Consider the following 24,647-nt stretch of genomic DNA (forward strand, 5'->3'; position numbering starts at 1 on the left):
AGATCCGACAATAGGGGAGGGGACGGTCCATTGCGGGACATAGGCATGAGCACAGACGCCGTATTGAATGTAGGGATCAGTCACCAATGGACTTCTAACAGGGAGCCCTGGAGGACAGAGCGTGAGGCATCCAACTTGGCCATGGGGTGGTTCTCCAAGTGGCTATGAGGCAAGGCTTCTTAGAGTTGAAGGCACCTGCCGAGTCTTGAAGGATGATCATGAATTAGCCATCTATGTGGCTTGAAGGGTGGATGAGGAACATTCCAGCGTGGAAATCTGATGATGGCAACAATAATAGCAAACGCAGCAGTGGCTACAACAGTGCTCATTTGCTAACCTCTTGCTATGCGCCAGGCACTCTGCTAAGATTTTCACGAGGACTATCTCATTTAGTCCTCGCCATGATTCTCTACCCTAGGTAATATGCTTTCCCCCATTTTATAGATGTGAGCACTGAGGACTGAGATCAGCCAGCTCTCAGTGTAGACTATCTGAAGCAAGAACACCTGCATTCAAGTAGAGCAGTGCATGGCCCGTGTGTGGGGTGAAGAAGAATGGGCCAAAACTTAGAAACAAGGCCAATAGAAGGTTGCATGTCTTTTCAGATTCCCAGAGTCATCGTTTTACAGGGCTGCCCCAGGATTCATTATCTAGGGAAATGTACCTTTGTTGGATTTGCTACCCACTACTGATTACGGGCCCAGACTCTGCCAGGTAAAATGTTAACTTGAAGATTTTTGCTCAGAAAATATGCAAATGATTTCTGACTGGTAGAAAAGATAAGCCCGGAGGTTATGATTTTATTGCCCATTAGGACATTAACTGAGCAATCTCGCTTGATGTTCTTTCTCCAATGCTTACATTCCTATAACGTCCTGCCCCTCTAATTCTTCTTTGGATCAGCTTTATCCTTGTTAAAGAGTTGAATGAATTTTTGACATGAGTTTTTAGGGTTTTTTTTTTTTTTTTTAATTACACTCTGACAGCGGAATTCCAAAGGAGTCTGGCGCTGGTTAACATTTCCAAGGAGATGTGGCTGGAGCAGAAGGCAGGGGCTAGATTCTGGAGTGTTTGGTGCTTCTCTGGGATGTTTATAGCTGTGGCCATGGGGACAGCTCAGCTGTCCACTAATGAAATCAGAAAAGAGCTTATTTCCTCCTTTTGGGGCAAAAAGAAAAAGAATTTTTGGAGGTTTTACAGAAGGCCTTTGCTGTGATGGGATCTTCAGGGAAGCACAGAAGCTTCCAACCCTATTGAGTCTCTTCATGGCCCAGAGCCAAGGGGAGGGGGGCTTTTTCATAAGCCCCACATTCAGGAGAGCTCTCTAGGCAAACAGTCATTCTGTGTTGCTTCCACTTGGGTCCATAGGCAGCACTTTTCAGGCAAGCTGAATAATTCATTTTTAAAAATAAAGCTTTAGGGGCGCCTGGGTGGCTCAGTCGGTTAAGCGTCTGCCTTCAGCTCAGGTCATGATCCTGGAGTCCTGGGATCAAGCCCTGCATCGGGCTTCCTGTTCAGCAGAGAGCCTGCTTCTCCCCCTGCCCCTCACCCTGCTCGTGCTCTCTCTCTCTCTCTCACATAAATAAATAAAATCTTTAAAAATAAAATAAAATAAAGCTTTATTTTCCCTAGGACTTTTCTGAAAGTTTTCTACTGTATATTTTAAGTGATTAATCTGGCCTTGCAGGAATTTATTTTATAATTTGAAGACTTCTTCAATTTGTATATTTATAGCCCTTGGATGTTCCAAATCCTACTAACTTGTACATTTATTTGCTCTATTTCAGTTTAAAAGACAAGACTTTTGGCTGAATTGATATGCTATTTTGGTTAGGAGCATCAGATGATGATTTCACATAGGCACAAAGCAAATAAAATAAATAATTTTACAATTCTTATTGAAAAAGAATAAATTGCTTTTTGCATCTGAATATGATTTCATTACTCCGGGCCCCTCTCCATGGATGGAAGTTGGTTAGTCGAAAAATCAGGCATGCTAGAATATGGGGGCCAGAAGCAATTTTCATGATTATTTTGCTCCAGCTACTAGGATACTGGATTTCCTTCTAAATCCATTAAAATTAAGAATGTATTCTTTTATTTGTGAAGGTAATTTTTCAAGTTTAAGGTTTTGCATCTTGATTACAGGTATATGTCCGTTCCAATGGTGCTGATAGTTTGGTTAATTATTAAATGGTTTGCCTAAGACCAGTCTCTGCCTTCAGAAGCAAAATGTCTAAGCATTTAATGTACTTGTGAAATTTATTTGTTTTTTTGTCCTTTATTTTGTACTTTGTTATTTTATTATCACTATTATTTTTTAAGTTTTTATTTAAATTCCAGTTAGTTAACATACAGTGTAATAAGAGTTTCAGGTGTACAATTTAGCGATTCAACACTTGCATACAACACCCGGTGCTCATCACAGCAGGTGCCCTCCTTCATCCCCCTCACCTATTTTACCCCTCCTTCTACCCAGTATTTCCACTTACTCATAGGCTCTGGTTGTTTTAAACAAGGCCGATCATACAGGTTTAGAGAATAATGGATTAGCCTTCGTACGAAACAGAAACTATGAGCTGTGCCCACCTGCCTCCCGCTGTTCTCTCTACTGGGCCACACCCTGAGCAGTTGAGATTGGATCAGTGATAGCAACCCTGATACATGTTTTTTTCTCCTTGGATTTAAGATGAAAGGATATTGAGGGTATGTGTGTGTGTGTGTGTGTGTGTTCCAACAAGACTTTCAGGTGCAGGACAGTAGAGATTCTGTTTTCTTGGCGTTTTACTGAATTCCTACAGAATTTTTAATCTATTTACTAATGTAGTCTCATCTGAAATACAAAGGTCGGGGGACGTTTCGGTAGTGAAATCACAAATTCTCTCCACATTGCATGACCTTCCTGAGAAGTTAGGTCAATATGTAGGAGAGCAGAAAAATTAGCCTGACTTATTCAGGTATGGATTATCTGATATGGTTATTAAATCATGACTGGGACAGCGCAATAGAAGTTATTTCAAATTATGCATCACTTTGAACAAACTTTATTGAAGCCTTTACTGCATTAGCCCTAATTACTCACAAGGATGATGCAGTGCTCCCTTGAATCAGACCCTGCACTGTGGCCAGGGACTGTGGCTGATCGATAGCTATTGAGCAGTTTGGTCACGAAGGCTGACCTGCTTGAGCCCCAGTGGCAGCCACGGCCATCCCTCCCTCCCAGTAGCTCACAAACTGACATGTTCTCCGCCTGGCCTCCCTCTCCTGCAGCTCGTCTTCTGCCTCTTCCTTCAAATCAATAACTTTATAATCAGCATGCTTCCCAGACTCCGAGAAGCTAAAAAATTGCCTTAAACAAAACACACACACACACACACACACACACACACACAACCACCCATCCATCCATCCATCCACCCCCACCCCACACACACTTGAGCTAGAAAAGACATGTTTTTAAACCTCTGACCCACATCCATTTCTCCCATGTTATAATGTTTATAAAATAAGGTGGGCAATTTTTTTTTTAAACCCAAGATCACCTATTTGAAAAAATACTGTTAGGGCTCTAGACTGATGAATCATTTGGCAAGTATTTACCAACAGCCTACCACATGTCCGTCAAATGTTTTCCATTTGATTGTTAACGTCCAAGACGGAGCATGTTTTTCTCCAATGTCTACTGCCGTGTCTAGCGCTGTATAATCACGCAGCTACGGTCTCACCACAATCCACTTCACTCAGTGATTATTTATTGAGCATCTACTACGTGTCAGGGCCGCCCTAGATATGTTAGCATTCATTACTTTAAAAGAAAAAGAATTTCTAATTAATTGAATTCCTTCAGTATATTTTGTATCTCAATACATGATTTCTTAAATTACTTTTGCTTTTTTTTTTTTTTTTAAAGATTTTATTTATTTATTTGACAGAGAGAGACACAGCGAAAGAGGGAACACAAGCAGAGGGAGTGGGAGAGGGAGAAGCAGGCTTCCCGCAGAGCAGGGAGCCCGATGCGGGACTCGATCCCAGGACCCTGGGATCATGACCTGAGCCGAAGGCAGACGCTTAACGACTGAGCCACTCAGGCGCCCCAAATTACTTTTGCTTTTGAAGACACTTAGTTTTACTCTCTTTTCCTTCCCCCCCCCCCCCACTCTGCACTTGTCTGGGTCTTCAAAACCGCTCTGTAAAAATGATGACCTACTGGAAACAGGCTAGAAGTACTCCTAAATTACCTTGCTTATAGTGAAAGATGAAAAAGGGGCCCCAAAGAAAACAAAAATGAAGTGAACTGTCTCAGCAGAAATATATATGACTAATGCACAAGCACACAACTGAAAGAAATCAAACCAAGCTACTATTTATTAACTTTCTACTGTGTGCTTGCCTGTGGTTAATGCATCAAATGATGAGTTTCACTCACTATTTCCTAAAAGAAGTAGGAGTCTATAATTAGGGAGAAAGAAATCTGCCTTTGCTAATGTTGGGCTTATGACAGAGGGAGAATCCACTGGAAACCAGGCAATAAATCAAGAAGTTTGGTTTCCAATCCAATTGCGTGACCTCAGGCAGATCTCTGAATCTTGGAAGCAATCACGTGTGCATTGCGTGTGAAACAGGGCGTTGGACATGAGCCCAGGCTGTGTGACCCTAACTCTCTCAGGTTTGTGGGAAGCCATTTATCTGTGGGGAGCGGAATCTCAGGAAGGTCTGGCCTCCAGCACCTGGGGAGATCTCTGGCTTGTTTTCTCCCCAAAGTTCTGCTTAGCAGCCTGAGACCCGGAAATGGACCAAATCTGTGCAATTCTCCTGAGGGTCTCATTTTAGCACTGCCAAAAATAAACAGCCCATTCCTGCATCCTGAAACAGGAGAGCTTTGGCTCAGCTCTGATTACCAGAGAGGCAGGTTTAAAAGTTTAATACCCACCTGTTTCTATGCCTGTTTAGCATATTTGTAAATGACTGAGCGCAAATAGAGGAGGCGAGCCCTTGAAAGCATGGGGTCCCAAGAATGCATTCTCTCACTCTGAATGGAAAGAGCCAAGAGGGGAGGAAAATGGGGGGGACCACCTGTCTTTTGCCTCTGGGAAATATCTGGGCTTGGCAAGCAAAGGCATAAATATACAGGCTAATTTCTAAATCCATAAAGGGAGGTCTCCAGAGCTTAACCAAGAAGGTTGCGTAAGTAATTATCGGGGTGGATAGTGCAGACTCCAAACCAAATCATTCACTCCAGCCAAGTGATCGCTTCTCAGAGTTCCAGGCTTGGCACCAGCTCCTCATCCAGGACTATGTCCACATCGCTCCCTCTGCCTGGACGCTCTCCTGCAAAGGTGCTCCCATTTGTCAAGTCTCAGAGTAGTTTCTTCCTCACTCACCTACGACTTTCCCTCTGACCTCTTCCTGTTCTCACTGTAGGCATCATTTACCTGGCATTTCCACCAAGAACTTTCACTTCACACCTAGCATGTGAACAGTGGGTAGATTCACGATCCTGTTTGAGAGACTATCCCATTTCTCCTAAGCAAGATTTCCCAAATGGCTGAGAAGAATGGCACTTCCAAGAGATGTTAAGAGCTATTGCAAGAAAAATGGGTTCTGTGGTCAGATAAGATTGTAAAGTTCTGAGTCTGTCCTCCCTGGAGCATCACAGTGCAGACACTGGTCAATTAAAGGCTCTGAAAAGCCCTATGGAAAGGAAGCAGGTATAAAGCAGCATTCCCTAGACTCACTTAACTATGAAAATATCTGTTATCACAAGACACCTACTAATATTTTGCAGAACTCAATTTGGGAAACGTCACTCCAAATATTTCCTTCTGTTATTTCAATCGGGCACATTTTCTAATTACCGGTAATTTCCATGAAGGAGGTAGGGATGATGACAAGTTGAGTTCTTTGCTCAAATCATCCTGCTCACTGAGAAGATGAGTTTAGAGTGAATATCAATAATGAGCCTCTTCCTGGGCTTCTAATCATAATAGGCATTTCTAAATACTATAATACGCTGAACAGTTACCAGCGCAGTAAGTCCACGCTGTGCCCTCATTCTGCATGCCACGAAGAGAGCAAGAACCTAAACCATGGATTCCACCTCTGAGGTATGTACAATAGAAGTGAATAGAAGACAGTTCTTCTGTAGTGTCTGAGTAGGTAGCAGACACATGGTAGACACTGGGTGCTGCGTGCATTCGGGGGGGAGGCTGGGCCTTCAAGGTCTGTGGGATGTAGACAGGAGTTGAGGAAGGCTGTCCTCAAAGAACAGCATTAAGCCAAGCCCAAGGTCTGCTTTCTTGGCAGGAGGGATAAACATGGCAAAGTGGGGGCTGGTGTAGGCACTGGTGGGAGATTATGTGGGGAGCAGAAGAAGGCAGAGCAGCTGGGATGTCTGAAGGAGTTTATATTTTATCAACTGCCAGTGAGGGATCTGGTGACTACTGAGGAATTCCTGACATCATGGGGTAGAAGGAATCAAGGCCTCTGAGAAACTCTGATCACTGTCTCCCACCCCCAGTGAGCAAGGGAGCTATTCAAATCCAGTGGCCGAGAGCAAGGGTACTGGACCTATGTTGGCATCCTGACTGGCCACAGGTTCCTGAGGTGAGTTTCTTGACTCCTGGCTTCCTCTTCTGAACTGCGGACATAGGTATTTACTTCAGAGACCTCTTTTATGCGTCACGTGAGATTAACACAGATAAGGCCCTGATGCAGAGATTAATAATTACTAAGGCTTGACAAAAAGCCATTAATACTGTTATCATTCAGTTCCTACTCACGGGCCTTTGCCCCCAGGTCCTGAGCTGATCTTGAAAACTCAGTGTGGAAACACGCTCGGTGTCTATGGGAGGTTGCTAAGCGGAGAACCTATATTCCACAGCACACTCCCTGTGGGCCTTCTCCATGCCCACCTTCATGGGGGTGAACCCAAAGCCTCTGCCCAGTGCTCACCTGGATCAGACGTGGCTGCAGATGCAGCAAGGAGCGAGAGCACTGGGCTCGGGGGGATTGCCACGCTGTCAACCGCGGCTGGCTTCTTCCTGGTCATCATGGTGGACGCGGAGCCCTCGTTCTTACTGTGTGGTGCCGTTTGGTCCACTTTTAGGTGGGGACTTGGCATCCCTACAAAAGAACAATCCCAAAGCTTGCAGTTATTTGAAAAGAACAGGAAAACAGACAACAGAAAACCTGAAAGTGAGCTGAGAAAATTGTTAATTCACCTGCCCTCCTTCTGGTAGAACAAGAATGAAATTTTAGAACATTTAAAGAAAAAAAATATTAGCAGCATGACTGGTTTTGGTTTTGTGGCTGAGATCAGTGGTGACAACATTCTAGTTTGGCTGCATGGGAGCAGGGGGACAGGCCCAGTGAAGCAGGATAGGCCAGCAGCTACCCTTTGTCTTCTATGGGTCAAGAAGCCCATCTTCACAGAGGTTGTGCTGTGTGCAGCCTGAAGGGGAGAAGGGGACCCCACCCTAGCTTCTCATGTCATCTGGCTGGGGACACGAGACTAAAGGAGAAGGAAAAATCGGATGGCACAGGGTGGGCGGGCTTGGGTGTTCTTCCTCCATTCACGTCCTAGGTGCCTGGGGAGCGCTAAGGAGTTCAGGATTAGTGTGGGGAGAAGTGAGGGAAGGCTTTCCAGAGCTTATGCTAAAGCAGCAAGGAAGAGGGAAAGGCATTCTTGGTGCCAAGAAGAGCACACACTGAGTTCTGGGTGGGGAAGGAAGATGACCCAGACGCGAGGCCGGTCTGCCGGAGCAGAAGATGCCTTGTGCGGGCTGGTGTGTAGCAGTCCCACGGCCGAGCGAAAGCTGATGTGGGGGCTTTTCAGCCTCTGGTCCTAAGAAGCATCTTAAATCATGTCTTTGTGATGCTGAAAAGCGCCTCTTGTGAAGTGCCTCTGTAAGGGCCTGGAACTATATAACATATTATAGAGCTATCCTGGAACCTTGCTTCCGAGGTTCGAACCCAGGCTCTCTTATTTTTTAGCTGTGTGATCATAAGCAAGTTGCTTACCCTCTCCAAGCTCTGAGATTCCTGAGCTGTACAAATGGGGTGGAACCATATAAGCTCACAGGGGTGGTTGGGAGGATCCCGGAGGCAATTAACGTAAAGTGCTTAGAGCAGTGGCCGGCACAGACTCCCGGACAAGGAAGTGTTTCCTGTTCCTATTACTCTTATTATCACCACTGTCGGTACTGCAGCTGCGGCTTCCTCAGGGCAATGGAAGGCAGCTGGCAAAGGCTCCGTTCTCTTCCCTGACCTGCCCAAGGATTTCTGGGCCCCATCTGCATCCCCAGCTGTAGGAACGTGGCTCTCCAACTTGTCCAAGCCCAAGTCCAGAGGCTGGGCGTGTCTGAATCCATGTCAGATGGTCATCCATGCAGAATTTCTTCATTTCTAGGCTACCTGCCGCTGACAGCAACAACAAATGGGGCTTTATCCCACAGCTCTCGATCCTCGTTTGTGCAACCCAACCACCGTGGGTGATTTAGTCCTCTCCCCGAGTAACGTTACGTTGCCGCCACAGTGAAAGCAGCTCGGGGGGGTCAGTGGCAGCCCCATGAAGTGTGTAGTGCAGAAGATACCAGTTTCTTAATTTTACAGATGAGGGAAACACATTTCTGAGATGTTAAGAGATAACTAACTAAAGTCACACAGCCCTAATGTCAGGGCTGGGAGTCTGCAAGTAGCCAGATGCTAAATCCAAGACCCATGGATCAGCCCGGCCCAGCTGGTCATCTTCTAACACCTGCCCACTGCCCTGGTCGGCCCACAGCATCGTCCACATCAAGGGTGCACAGGCCCTAGCCTCACACCTGGAAAAAGCACCTGTAAGCATCTAAGGAAGAAAGGCATGTTGACATTTTCATTGATCTACTACTACCTTCCTCCTACTCTCCATCCCACCCTCTGAAACTCCCCCTCTGGTGTTGTGAATAACAATGCCATTTACACTTCTTTGGATTTTCTATTTCATAGCATTTTGACAGTGGAGGTAGACAGACATCAAATTCTGCGACAGAAAGATTGCAAGGCATGACCATCAGGAAGCCAGGAAGGGCAGCAAACGTGGGCAGGATGTCCATTTGTGAAATATGCAGGGGTGTTAGGGATGGGCTAGGCGCGCACACATAACACATGTAACACACATACAGAACCACCCACAAGGAGATCTAGCCGAACAGTTAACAGTGATTATCCTCAGGAAGGAGAGCGCAGCAAAGTTTGGTGAGGAAGAGGGAGTTTTTTTTACACTTACTCCCTAGCCTTCTTTCTTGTTAATAGTTTCAAAGCCACAAACATATTAAACTTTGTTTCCTTTGAGAAAATAAACAGACTTTGGGGGTAAAATCTAGAAGTCTACCAGAGCACAGCCTTTGGGGTAGAATGCTACGCTTGAACATCTGGCTGCTAACAATCTCAACTCGGGACAGCAGCCCCGGGTCTGACGGAAGTCCTCCCAGTTCGGTCCCCCCACTTGGGTACTCGCCGTGCAACCCAGGGCATGCTCCCATTAAATGGAGGCAGGTGGGCCTTCCATAGCCATAGTGCGCCTCTGGAAGTCCAAGCCGTCCCAGAGTTCTGTTGGATAACAGCTCCTCTGGAAAAACCCACTGATACGTCATCCTTGTACCTGTGGACACAGGTTGGGCAGGTCATTCTTTGTGCAAATTATGACAGGCTCAGGGAACAAGCCACAAACAGGATGAGCAGGAGGATATTTAACTCTGACTTGGGAACAAACTGATTTCAAGTCATTTTCGTTGTACCCATTTTCATGCAAATGTTCACCATCCAAATTAGTCTCAGTCCACATCATTTCATTAAAGTTCATTCGATCATACCTCTATTGGGCATACTTTGCTACTCAAGTGTTTATGTTAAAAGTAATAAAATGACACTTAAAAACTCTATAATTCAAATTGTCACTATTCAAGCTGTCTTGAAAACCCTCGATAATTTAGGATTTTCTAGATTATGGAACTGTTTGTTAGTTGCCATCCAATGAATCTGAAAAGCAATTAGGAGAAAAGAAAAAAAGGAGCCCTGACGTTTTCTCAGACATTTTTGGGTTTTGAAAGGATGATGGAAACAATCCCAGAAATAGCATACATGAAGCAAGTATATTAGATAAGCTTTCAACAAAGACTAATCTAACAGCATTTGGAATCCCCAAAATCTGCCTGAGGGCCGAGGGCTCGGGGTCCTGGGATGGGTGACCCCCCCCCCGGGGAGAGAGCACTGGGCAGGCTGGCCACCAAAAGTCTTCATTTCCTTTCATTCCAGGTGGGAGCTGAGGCTCCATGGACAGGGGCCCAAATGACCGGACATGCGTGAAACAGTTCAGAAGCAAGTTCTCGGAGATGTGGGATGAGGGCGGAGTGCTGGGACATTTGGAACCTTTCTTCTCAGCATGGGCCTGGCTTCCCTCTCTCTGCAGGAGAGAGATGCGTGAAGCTGGAGGTCCACCAGAAAGAACCCCTGGATCATTGAGATGTGTTACTTCAACTAACCCCGGGACCTGAGTAAAGGTGAGCATAGCTTTGATGTGGGAAGGGGTCACTTCCACCTCAGACAGCAGACTGTGTGGAGAACACACATGGCGCCTGCATTCGAAACATCCGTCAACCCCAGCTCAGGACAGACTGTACTGGGGCTCGCATATTTGGAGGCCAGGACGTTTTTAAAGGAGGAAATAACAACGCTAATAACTATGTGGATCCAACATCTGTTCATAATTAAAAGACAGAGCCAAGAGGAAATATTGTTTCAAAGTTAAACCTATAGGAAAACATTCTGCTAATAACCTGTTGACCTCTATTGATACATTTTAAAAAAGTCTTTGAAACTGTGCTGTAGTGCATCGAGGAACAGTCACTCATTTTCAAAGGTAATTTCTCATAGACCACTTATCCCCTCAAACCTCTACCTGCACACCATGTTTGCATTAGGGACTTGATTTATGGATTCCCAGTCCTCCGATGCAGAAGCTGACTTCCTGTTGCCTTGGTTACTTGGAGCTTGGTTCAAGGTTAAAGTACTCCCAAATCAGAATCAGTGGCAGGCGCTGCATCTAGCGGCCAGGTTATTGACTGCCCCGGGATGGGAAAAGGTCAGAGACCAAAGCACTGTTTACTGCCTTAAGGGTGAGTCAATAGCTTCAATATTTTGATTCTGTTTCTTCCAAAGTAGTAGTTGCTGTTCAATTACCTCTTCCCCGGGTTGTTCAAGGTCACAGGGGTCATGGAGGAAAAGCAGGGTCTTTGGTGGCTGACTTTCCCAGGATCCCTTTAATGAGCTCTGTGACCTTGGATAATATAAACCAGCCTCACCTTAGAGTAATTTGTATGTTGCTCTAGGTTTATAAAGCTACTTTATCTCATCTTCTTTCTGGGGAAAACAAACAAACAAACGAAAATCTTTGTAGGAGGAGTACTGTATACTCCCCTTTCCTAGATCAGAAAAAGGAGGTTTACAGAGGTCGTGTAACTTACGTAAAATCACACAGTTGGTAAGAAGTGGTAAGAACTAGATCCTGACTCCTTGATGGGTCCTCATGTCACAATTTCTTTAAAATAGAGGGGCTAATGGAATCATCACTAGGGATCATATGTAATTCATTTTGTAACATCCACTGCAGAGAGCAGTAGATCTAGAAAATGCTATGTCATTAATATAGGCTTGTTGAACACCTTAATTAATTTTTTAATTATACGATTCGCAAATGCAGTTGTTTCCTGGTGACAAAACTTAGTCTGGGATAGTGAGAGAGCCTGAGTGGTTGGGTTCCTCAGTCACCTCCCTGGCCCCCTTCATGCTGCAGAATGCAGGGCTTTGGCACACACTGGGAGGTATACTGAGCAGTCAGTGGCTTTTAATCTTGCAAAGAGCTTTGACATATATTATGCCATTTGCCCCTGCAGCATCTCTGTGGATGACAAAAGGCAGATGGTGAAATTCCAAATACACAGATGAGGAAACTGAGCCACAGAGGACCAGATGATTTCTGATCCAAACTCACACATCACATGTGCAGAAGAAAGAGTGTGGAAATCCATGCCTGTCAACTCAATTCGATGTCTTTTCTTTCCCTTTTGGGTAAACCAGTAAATGACATATTTTGCACAAGACAAAAAAACTCTTGAAAACTTGATAATAATTCCCATTCTCATAACTAATTGTCGGATTGATCCATTGCTCTTTTTTCTTGTTTGCAAATGAACTTCACTCATGGCACATAGGGGGATATATGTTATGGGAGAACGTGAATCAAGCACTAGATGATACCTTTAGAATTTGGGAAACAATATTTTTCTGTGCCAAAGTCAATAAAAATGTTATTTTTGTTGCATCATTGTATTCATTAATTCAATAAGTATTTATTGAATGTTTACTGGTACCAGGGACACAGCATTTGTCAAAACCATTGAAGTCCCTGTTTTCTAAGAATTGCATTCTAATAAACTTGGCAATGCACAAAGGCAGCTGTTACTTTTTATAAGGACACAGAAAGATCTTAAGGTGTTTTTTAATAGTATCTGAGGGATAGAGCTCCAAGGACCCAGATCTCAGCAAAGGGAGGGCACCACTGTGAACATTAGAAAAAGACCTGGCTTCCTGTGTGCACATGCATCTCCATTGCTCCAGGTCCAGAGGGAGGAGCATGGGATGGATTTCAACCCCACCTCCCCCTTGAGCCCAGTGCCGTGGACCGCAAACAGCCTGTTCAATCATAGTGACTCTCTCAACATGTGTTTTGTGTCAAGTAAGTTTTACTTCGTTCTAGGACCTTGGGAGGTGAAATTCAGGCAAGGTTACTCTTGAACAGAATGCTATTCAGTGAGCCTAGAGTTAATCATTTTAAAATTCACAATTATCTGAGTGCCTACTAGCACAACTCGGAAGATGTGAGCCCTGTATTTGCACAGAAAGTTTAGAAGTAGAGAGTGACATAGGACAGAAAGACTTAGGAAACTGAAAACCAAACAAGACAGGAAGCCAAATGAGTCCCTCAGGAATTAGGAGGAAAATGAGATCTCCGTGGGATCTGAGGTGGTCTGTGCTCATCCATTTATTCATTCAACATTCATTAAGGACCTGTGCGTGCCAGGCACCATTAAGCACAGGGAACATGAATAGTTATCCACTCAGGAAGACAGACAAAAATACAGAAACCCCAGTCTTGACGGGCAAAATTCAATCACTAGAAGTGGAAGGAGGAGGCTCTCTCTACCAGGACTGGGAAACGACAAGAGTAGAAGCAGGAATAACAAGCCTTCTTTGTGCAGCTGAGACAAGGGTGGTTGGGATGAGTCATAAAAACCACATACTAGGAGATATGGTTGGAAAGGCCATTGGCAAAAATGAAACCCACCACCCATTGTTGGGTAGAGTTAGAGCCTCTCTCCTATATGTCTTATCGTCTTGGACAGACTTCTGGCTTCTTGTGTCATTACTGGTTGATTTCTCTGACATTCCTGGAGGCAAATGCAACATTGCCTATAGGTCAGGAACCATGTCTTACTTTATTTTGATTCCCCAGCACGTAGCTTGACAGATACTAGATACTCAATAGTGTTGGGTGGATGAATGGGTAAAGAGAAAACATATCTATTCTTCTAGACCCAAATCTTCTGCGGGAAGCTGCCCTAACTACTTTAGTCCACACACAGCCCTCTTTATTAAATCCCCTATTTCCATGTAGTAGAGAATAGAGGTAGAGAATATATTTTTGGAAGAAGACTACCTGCTTCACTAGCCGTGTGACTTGGGGCAAGTCCTATCAACTCTCTGTGCCTCAGTGTTCTCATCTGTGAAATGAACCTGTTGTGAGGATTAAATGAGTTTATACATTATGGTAGACAGAAAATAAAACCCCAGCTCCCCAAAGATATCCATATCCTCATCCCCAGAACCCGTGAATGTGTTATGTAACATGGCAAAGGAGAACTGAAGATAGAATTAATGTGGCCAAACAGCTGCCCTTACATACAGAGAGTAGCCGTGATTACCAAGTGGTCGAAATGGAATCAAAGCATCCTTTAAAGTGGAAGAAGGAGGCGGAAGAGAAGAGTTCCAGAAAGAGATGTGATGTTGGAAGGAGGGTCAGCGCGATGCTACGTTAGTGGCTTTGAAGATGGAGGAGGAGGGTTATAAGGTAAGGAATGCGCATGGGCTCTGGAAGCTGGAAAAAGCAAGGAAATAGATTCTACCCCACAGTTTCCAGAAAGGAATGCAGCCTTACTGAGATTTTGACTTTAGTCCGGTGAAATCCGTTTTGGACTTCTGACCTCCAACAGTGTAGAGTAATATATTTGTGTTGTTTAAGCCACTAAGTTTGTGGAAATTTGTTATAGTAGTGATAGAAAACTAACACACATATAAAAGAAGTTACCATGGTGCCTAGCTATAATGAGCACTCACCTGTGTTAACTATTACTATTATTTCTTAGCACTATATCGTCTTAGTACTAGCTTTCTCATTATAAACTTATTTCATATGTTCAAGTTATGTGTGTCCCCTATAAGATTTAAATTCTTTAGGAAGCAGAGACTTTATATTCTTTTCCTTTATCTTCCTAGCATACAGCTGACACAAAGGAACTAGTCAATGGATACTTAGAGTCAATAAGTTGTATCAGAGACAAATAATTTATTGATGTGAGTGTTAGACAAAAGTTCTGAGACACTGAATTATTGCAGGATCTGCCCCACATTTACTGGATGAACTCGGACAAGACCTGGAATCTCACTAAGCTTCATTTTCCTACTGGTCAGAATCTCTTCTAGCTCTACTATTCTGATTCCGCGCTCTCTAGATTCAGAGAAACCGCTGAACAATCTGATTAGTTCTTTCTTCTCTTAATTCAGGAGTGCAGAAATGGGCTGAGAGGATAATATTTTGTCCACTGGAATCTCACAGAGATTTATAACTTCACAGAGTCTGGGTGCAGTAAATTCTAATCACGCATAAGTCAGTCTCTCCTGATCCTATAGTGAAAAATTCATCTCAGATGAAAGGTGTTTTCTAGAAGCACCCAATTACATCATCCAGAATGGAAATATATCAGATTTCAAAATTGCAAAGAGAGACATACTGAGTAAGAGGTTTTCAATCTTCCTGAATCTCAGACATCAGAACCTTTTCTTAGGGGGAAAAAGTGTATATATATATATATATACACACATACATATATATGCACAGTGAACACATTTTGTAAACAGCTTAAAGTTCATAGATACTTGTAAGCTCAGGTTAGAACCCTTGCCTGCCTAAGTTGATTCCTACATTCATACACACACACACAGACGCATGTGTACACACCAAAGAAGGACAAAGGGCGGACAGACAACCAAACAGTATGCTGATGTAACTGCTCCCATGTTTAAAAAAAAAATGTGGAGACAATAGAGTGGTAGCTGTTCTCTGAAAAATATAACAAAGGGACTTTCAAGATGTATTCACTAGGGAAGAAACAATGCATACATGTAATTAAAACCAATTTAATACTACGATGCACCAAGTATGCTCTTGTTATGTCCTTAGAGATCAGGTAGCTTAGGAATTTGCTGCTGTCATGTACTAAGCATGTCACAGGCTTCATCAACAGATAAACACAAAGAAGCTTCAGTAAAGTAAAATCAAAGCAAGTTTAGAGTTAGTCTGGTCCTTCCTGGGCAACTCATCCCAGACAGGGGCTGAGATTTGGCTCTGTCAAGCATGTCACAGAGAGGATAGCAGAGCCATGACTCTGACCCCCGGCCTTACTGCAGGCCGGCATGTTGGCACTGAGCTGCAAGGGTTCCATCCTGAGACTTCACAGAAGCCATCCTCTTGCTCTTCTGGGGCACGCCCGGTATTGTACACTTACCGGGCAGTTTGCAAACAGACCAAGCCAAAAACTAGAGATTTGATCCAATCTATAAGGCCGTTGACTCTGGGAATGCCTTCCCTAGATTCTTCCTAATATAAAGGGCTTACTAGTCAAGGCTGGTTAATATAAGCATCTTTTGTAGTGTCTTCCTTTTTACCGTTAACAGTGTGGAGTCACAGAACACATCTGCATGGTAATACAGATCTCGATGCTAACTGGGTCACCTTATTTGCATTTTGATTACTGCTTATTTAGAAGCCACATTGAGAAAAGCGCTTGATATCAGGAGCTTAAGTGCATGTGTGTCTATAAATATATGTATAAATAGATAAATGCATATTTGCCGGTTTGTGAAAGATCAGTCCGATATGTACTCATTTCTCACGGACATATCTGTAGGAGTCTGACCACGTATGGATGTTAGGATTATAATGTGGTTATAGAATCAAATTATTCTCTGAGTGCAATATCACCCACTGTACAGACACACTGTGTCAGCTAGAAATGTCAGTTTAGCACACATCCCCCTTGTTTAGTAGTCATCGATTTATGTTTGGTAAAACTGTATTGTTTTAAAACCTCTACTGGGCCTCTTCCTCAAACCACCTACTCTGTTCCACTATTTAAATCCATCCTGTAGAATGCAAATGCATTCTGATTGTGTGCGGGCATACACATATGGACACAGAATGTGTGCTGGGAAAGCTCTCTTCTTTGCAATAGAAGAAGAAAATCACAGAAACTCAGACCCATCATTAGATAGATCTCCTAATCTTTATCTCTAGTAGTTCAGTCAGACGAGCTAATACCATGATGATGGCTTTGAAATCTCTTAGGAATTGGATGAGGAGAAGTGATAGTGATGAACTCCCAGCTAATAAACACTGAGTGCTTATTTCGGCAGAATGATCAATTTCTAGATGTCCTGAGGCTTGTCTGATACAGTTGATTTACTCATCCTCGCTTACCTCACTAATAAAGCCAAAGTCCGCCATCAGATTACAGAGGTGCCGAGGATTTCTTAAAGGGGCAGAAGAGAGAGCTAAGGTAGCATTCATCACATCCCTCTAAACATCCCTCTTGCCCACAGTCCTCGAAACTTCAGCTGCTTCCTCACTGATAGTCTGCACTCAGTAGACTTTGGGCTAGTACAGTAATACAGACAATTAATTTGTTACCTTGTTAGTGGAAATTTAATGCAATGATCTAAAAGGTCTCTTACATATTGTGATAAACTTTAGTGCCTCCGGGCAGCTCCCCTCACATTGGGCTCATTTCACATCTCATCCATTATGTAAATGAGATTTGGAAATAGTTGAGTTTCACTAATGTAGCTCAACTCTGATGGATTGGAGAGAGTCAGTCCTACTGAAACTAATGAGGTTAAATGCACCTCAACATTTCTTTCTACTTGGTTGACTATGCAAGCCTCTGTTCAAGAAATGGGAGGCAGTGCACTTTTTCCAACCATCCTCTAAGGAAATTTCACTGTTGCCAGACCCCAAAGTGGCCCAGAATATGTCTGGTTTGGATAATGCCTGTGTTGGTTCCAACCAGTGTGTGGTGCATACACGGGGCTAAGGGACAACATGCCATTACATGAGGCAAGACTGACAATATGATTTCAGATAAAAGGGAGGGGGGTATTTTAATAGTGCATCGGAGGAGGTCTCTTGGTCATCCAGAGAAGGGTGTGAGGAAATTTACAGAAGTGGACAATGGGGAGGAAGAGTCCTTGGTGGGGCATGAAATCAGAGAAAGAAAGTCATTGGGGAGGTCTGGAACTGGTGAAGAGACGGTTGCATTTGATTCAAACATTCACAGGGAGTCAGTCCAGTTCCTGAGAATCTAGTCTTTAGACAGAGATAAAGAATAAGGACTTCTGTCAGAATTGCTAAAATTAACAAGTCAGGAAACAACAGATGTTGGCGGGGATGCGGAGAAAGGGGAACCCTCCTACACTGTTGGTGGGAATGCAAGCTGGTGCAGCCACTCTGGAAAACAGTATGGAGGTTCTTCAAAAAGTTGTAAATAGAGCTACCATACGACCCAGCAATTGCACTACTGGGTATTTACCCCAAAGATACAAATGTAGTGATTCGAAGGGCTACGTGCACCCCAATGTTTATAGCAGCAATGTTCATAGTAGCCAAACAATGGAAAGAGCCAAGATGTCCATCAACAGATGAATGGATAAAGAAGAGGTGGTATATATATACGATGGAATATTATGCAGCCATCAAAAGAAAAAAAAAGAAATCTTGCCATTTGCGATGACGTGGATGGAACTGGAGGGTATCATGCTAAGCGAAATAACTCAATCAGAGAAGGACATGTATCATATGATCTCATTGATATGAGGAATTCTTAATCTCAGGAAACAAACTGAGGGTCGCTGGAGTGGTGGGGGTGGGAGGGGTGGGGTGGCTGGGTGATGGACATTGGGGAGGGTATGTGCTATGGTGAGTGCTGGGAATTGTGTAAGACTGTTGAATCACAGACCTGTACCTCTGAAACAAATAATATATTATATGTTAAAAAAAAAAAAAAGTAGCAAGGGAGAAATGAAGGGTGGGAAATCGGAGGGGGAGACGAACCATGAGAGACTATGGACTCTGAGAAACAAACTGAGGGTTCTAGAGGGGAGAGGGGAGGGCGGATGGGTTAGCCTGGTGATGGTATTAAAGAGGGCACGTATTGAATGGAGCACTGGGTGTTATATGCAAACAATGAATCATGGAACACTACATCAAAAACTAATGATGTAATGTATGGTGATTAACACAACATAATAATAATAAAAAAAAGAATAAGGACTTCTGTGTTCTGGATTTCATTTGGAAGGCCAAGAAATGGGATTCCAAAGACTGGAGATTGTAGGATACTATTTAAAAAAAAAAAAAAAGGAACAAGCATTTCAGGAGAAGCAGTCTCAAACTATCCAGGGTTATAGAACCAGGAAGCTGAGGTTTGATTTTCAGGATCAAAAATATCTGTGGATGGGACACCTGGCTGGCTCAGTTGCCCAGGGTCCTGGGATCGAGCCCTGAATTGGGCTCCCTGCTCAGGGAAGCTCAGTGGGCTCCCTGCTTCTCCCTCTCCCATTTCCCCTACTTGTGTTCCCTCTCTCTCTCTTTCTGACAAATAAATAAATAAAAGTTTAAAAAAATATCTGTGGAAATTTTTTATTTTTATTTAAAAATGGGGGGACATGTTGGATAAGGAAAGTAAAATAAAGACATGGAGGCAAAAATCTTCTGTGTAAAAGGGAATCAGAATCCAAATGTAATAGCCAGTAATTGTGGAATAGACTTCTTTCAAGGAAAGTTTTAAGCTGGTGAATAAGGCCATGACCTTGGAGTCAGAAGGCCCTTGGTTTAAATCCCAGCTCTGTTGCTAAACCAGGTATTTGACCTTGTTCAAGTTATTTAACCTCTCAAAGCTTCAATTTCCTTATTTAAAAAAAAAGTTTAATGAACCACCTACCTCAGAGGGCTATCATGGGGATTAAATGAGATAATACCTGTAAGATGCAAGGTGACGAGGATGGAGGCCACCGGAGGCCTGAACGAAGGACTGGCAGTTTGGAGGAGAGGTTGCTGGCCAAGTCATCGCTCCATTTCTACCATCCCAACTAACTCTCAACGCTCTCAAAGCTGGGATCCCAGTGAGACAGCTTCTCGACTCTTAAATATTCAACCTGATGACACATTCTCTTGTTCGTAGTTGACAACAAGGAAGCAGTTTTGTTCTTGTGTTAATTAGTTCAGCAAAAGTTTCAGTGCCAACCCTGAACACAGCCAACTCCAGGTCCTTTGGGGGACCCTTAAAGTGTAAGAAAGTCCAGTCTTTGGGTAGTCAAATATTTAGTTAAAAAAACCAAGTTGTAGGAACAAGAAATTTAAATAAAAATAACAATCTCCCCTGAGCTACAAAGAGCACCTACAGTACCTTCCCTCGCACCTGGGGCCACACTAGCATGTATCCTAGAACAATAGTTTAAGATGGAATTTATTACCTGTATAGCTCATATACAAATATAAATAATTGATCTGGTTGATTAAGAATAAGAATTTACATTAATAAAAAAAGAATTAAAAAAAAAATAAGACACCCTAGTAAAAGTAACAAGGTAACCAGTATGATCATTTTTATGGAAAAACAGCATTTCAAAGTGATTCAAAGTGATTCAAAGGGGGGGGCTGTGAGCCCACATTCCCTATGTTCAAATCATAGTTCTACAAGCTACTGGTGGTCTGAACCTGGGCAGCTGACTTAACCTCTCTGTGCTTTCGTTTTCTCGTCAATAATGGAATTAATCAGGGTAGCCATCCCCCCAGTTCAATGTGAGGATACAGAGATAAGTCTCCAGCCTCAAAGAGCTGGAGGCAAACCCATATATATTAATTTTTCCTACTCTCTGATAAGAACAAGATCAGGTGCAAGAGCCATGACGAAACAGGAGAATGAGTGACTTCCCTGCTGGGTCAGGAAGCACTTCACTGGGCGGTAACATCTGATTTGGGTCTTTAACAGTGTGGAGGTAGAGGCTGAAAGGGCACGAAAGGAATCACGGGAAGGAAGAGCAGCAGGTGTAAAGGCTCAAAGCATAAAGCGGTGGCTGCAGTAGAGGTAGAGCTTCTAGAGTGGGCAGGTGAAGTGTAACAGAAGAGAGGGACCTGGGTCAGGCTGGGGATGGTGCCAGGAGTCTGGACTTCACCTGAGGGTCGTGGCAAGTCCCGAAGGGTTTCCATGTAGACACACAAAGTTCTCTACCACGGCTTGCCTTAGAGGCAAGGAGGCTGTTCCCGGGGTGTTTCTGAGCAGACAGCCAACAGAAAATATTTTAAAATCAAGGATGGAAGTTGAACCTATGACATGGAATGGTTAACCAGTGTGCCCTACTGTGTATAATTCCCATCTGCCTCCCTCTGTTTCGTTTTCCCTTCCTCAACCTTTATCGGGCAAATTCTGCATTAGACGTTCCCTTCAAAGCACTATGGAGGAGACGCTGAGGGGAAGGTTGTAAAGACACCCAAAGCCATGTTTAAATCATATGTTTGTAAAACAAATCTTGTTTTGTTCATTTGGACAGCTGGAGGTGAGGGCTTTTAGGAAGTTATGTTTCCCAGAAGGTAAGTCCCCACCTAACGTATGTGTTCTGCAAGTGTGGATTTTTAGACACCTGCCCTGAGGTTTCATTTTTTCTTCCCGTCTTCATGGGCTGGGTATTTGAGATACTTTTTGAAGGACTTTATTCCCAATACAAAAATCTCCGACTGATGCTCAGATCTCAGACCATTAAAGAAGCTTTGAACATAGGAGAGAAAGTGAGAGGTTAGGGGAGAGAAGAGCAAATAAGAGCAATGAGTGGGAGTGGACATTCCATCAGCGCTGGAGGACCGGCAAGCTGCCAGCCTTCCTAGGAAGCAGAGAGGGCCAGGCAGAGGCATGGGACCACGCCGGGCCACCCGGGGCAGTGCGTGAAGAAGCAGACACCTTACGGCTTTAAACCACCGCATGCTAACAGCTTGTTAAAAGATAGTCAAGATGGTTATTAGTTGGCTCAGAGGACCCCCCCCAAATTCTTTTACTAAATTCAAATTTCATGGCTTGTTTAATTTGTAAGCTGAAGTCAGTCTAGCAAGTTATAAATACCACTGGATTGATATGTGCTAGGAATATTCATGTGTTTATTCATTTACCCATTTGTTCATTCAAAAAAAAAAAATCTACTGAGCCTCTACAATGAAGAAGGAACTTTGGCAGACCTTGGTAAAGACACCAGTGCTGTACAAAGATGGGCAAGAATTAGTGTAATAATCGAGAAAGGGCACTGATGATTATCACCCTCACTAAAGGCAAACCACACAAGGTGAAAGTCTGAGCATGAAGACACAGGAATAGTAAGCAGGGGGGTGAGTCTAACACAGAGACAGCCCACACTGATGGGCGAATGTGCAATAGATAATGAGCCATGTTGCACTGATATTGTCAGAAAGAGTCTGAACACTGGCCCAGCGATTCATTTAGAACCATGCTGGGCAGGAGCTCTCCCCACAGGGGTGACTTCCTGTGCTCAGTGCAGGGTTTAAGGTCACCAGGAAAGCTGGAGGGTGTGGAGGGGGAGGGGCACAGAGGCTCAGAGGTGGGATTCCCAGGCTCACTATCTTTAGCTCTATGACTTTGGGCATGCCGCTCGCTTTGGTCCTGAGGGTTCCTTATGGTCTCTAAGTCCCCCTGATTCTGCATCTCGGGTCAATAGAAGGGTTTCCTGTGATTTTCAACGGGAGGGAAATCATCTGGCCATTGTAACGGGAGAGCTGAGAGCGAACAGTGGGAATCACTTCCATTTTTGAGAAGACAACAACAGAGCTCTCATTTCTATCAGATAAACCAAATAAATGCAATAGTAACTGGACATGAAAAGGCCTGAGAAGCACAGTCAGGTCTAGGCTCGTCTGGGTGCTTCTGTCATGTGTTCCACACCCAGGGCTGTGGGCGCCTCGTGGTAACAACGACTCAGGAGGGCACACCTTAGAGCCACCTTACAGGGAAGCCACTTTTTAATGAAGTCCTTTTGGTTACTTCAGGACTGACCAACTGCCCTTGGTTGAAGATTCATTACATGTGTCACTTTTAATCTAAACCTCCCCACAACGCTATGAAGTAGATAATATTAACCACGTTTTATATGCGAGGAAAATGAGGCCCAGAGATGGTAAGAAACACACGCAGGGTCTCACAACAACAACGTTAGCAGGAATTTGAACCCAAATCTCTCAGCCAAGTGCTTGCCCTTAAACAGCCTTCCTGCCTCATGGCTGTAAGGAATAGATGGATGCTTTAGTGTCTGGACTCCAAAAAAGGGACAGAAAGAGTGTGAGGCTTTCTTTAGGCAAAGGTTTACGGAAAGAACTCTTGTCAGCAAACGGCTTACTTCTTAATTTTGTCCAGCTAGCCCTGGGTCCAAGCAGATAATGGCCCAATGCTGGATTAAGAAGTCACAGAGCTTGTTGAAAAAAATTCGGAATGAATGTGCCATGAGGCCACAACTGTGGACAATCTCCATGAACTCAGAGCTAAAAAACAGCTTCTATGTTTGACATCAACGTGAGAATTAAGCTTCCCTAAGAAGAGAAAGGAGGCTAAAACCAGGATTCAGGAAGCAAATGGAATAGCCAAGAAGGGCCAATAAAGCAAATGCAAGACTTTACAAAAGTTAAAAAAAAAAAAAAAAATTCCTGGACTGTATTTCTCAAACCTTGGAAATTATTACATTTCCCAAGTAATAAAACTGACAGTAAAACATTATTTTTCCAGCCTTGGTTATATAATAAGTGGAATGTGTTTGTTTTTATAAGCACCGTTTTAAAAATAATCAAAGTTATCTGGGGGCAGCTCTTTGTCAAGCCAGGAATTTGCTTGAAGGACATCCAGCGTAAAGAGCGACTGGGGTCCAGGCTGGGGCAGGTGGACGCTGTCTCTCTCCAATGGGCTTATCAAAGGCTTGCCAGTGGCTTAAGAGGATTGCAGGTGGCAAAGGGTTCCTTTTAACATCTACTACGGGTCCATATTCTCCTTCTCACCTTTGGACCGGTGCCTCTTCCCCATTGCCCAGGGTTAGTTCCTGCTTATACCTTTCAATAAGAACTCAGTGGGGTGCCTGGATGGCTCAGTCGGTTAAGCATCTGCCTTCAACTCAGGTCATGATCCCAGGGTCCTGGGATTGAGCCCCGCATCGGGCTCTCTGCTCAGCGGGAGCCTGCTTCTCCCTCTGCCTCTCTCCCTCCCCTTGCTTGTTCTCTCTCTGTCAAATAAATAAATAAAATCTTAAAAAAAAAAAAAAAAAAAAAGGAACTCAAGTGGCAGGTAACCTTCCTGACTCAGAACTTCCATATCTCCGACCTTGCAGGGAGCAATCCACCTATACCACGGTTCCATCGACCTTGCTTACATTCACTTCAACCCTTGGTTACATGACCTCTCAAACACATAGAATCAGTCAGATACATTTTCAATCATGGCTCAGTTTTGGGCCAATGAATTAATGTAAGCCTTAGATTCCTTGTGGGTAAAATGGAAATACACATGAGATACCTTATGGAAATTGCCGAGGCTTGCAGGAAGTGAAGAGCCATCAAGTACCTAGCATGCTGCCTGGCTTCTGAACAGGCACGCTGGTTAACATCATCACCATCATCATTATTATTATGCGCAGTAATCCTGGCCTCCCAATAAGATAATTAGTAAGTTGGGAAAAGAGTCTGTGGTCCTATATTTCTCATAGGTTTCTAACAGTGTTTACCCAGCTAAGGGCTAGGAAGAGATCACGTGACCGACGAATCCGTGTTTCCCGGAGCCACATCTGTGCTTGTGAGGGGCGTGAGACAGACACACACAGAACCACACCACTAACACTACTACTTGAAGTAGAACCAAGACGGTGTGTTTTTTCTCCCCCCGGTCTACGTAAGAAAAATTCTACAATTCTATGAATATTATAAATAAGAGGATGCAATTTTTATGATTTGAGGAATCACAGCAGAAATAAGAGCTATTTATTATTCCATTTCTAGAAAGTGAAACACAGAGAAGGGGTGTTTAACTGTAAGTGTCTTTAATTCTCAACTACTATGAGGGTAAAAGATGTTAAGGGAAAACCACCCAAAGTCTGCAGTCCGGATGTCAGAATCACAGAAGATCGGGGCTGGAAAGATCACTCAATGGGTTCTGTCATGGCACTGACGAGCAGGTGGAGGCTCC

The 24,647-nt window shown here is 43.8% G+C and overlaps 1 protein-coding gene across 5 annotated transcripts in view; it reads right to left on the reverse strand.

Annotated features, from left to right (window-relative positions):
* The window catches only part of SETBP1 (SET binding protein 1), a 363,437-nt gene that overhangs the window by 21,198 nt on the left and 317,592 nt on the right, over positions 1-24,647 (reverse strand). For all 5 annotated transcript variants that reach the window (XM_036116481.2, XM_036116484.2, XM_078060382.1 and 2 more), the window contains one exon: positions 6,952-7,122. In XM_036116481.2, coding sequence (XP_035972374.2) covers positions 6,952-7,122 — 171 coding nt within the window. The remainder of the gene's footprint in view (positions 1-6,951; positions 7,123-24,647) is intronic.

The sequence above is a fragment of the Halichoerus grypus genome, chromosome 13 (assembly GCF_964656455.1).
Source record: "Halichoerus grypus chromosome 13, mHalGry1.hap1.1, whole genome shotgun sequence".
NCBI lineage: Eukaryota > Metazoa > Chordata > Mammalia > Carnivora > Phocidae > Halichoerus > Halichoerus grypus.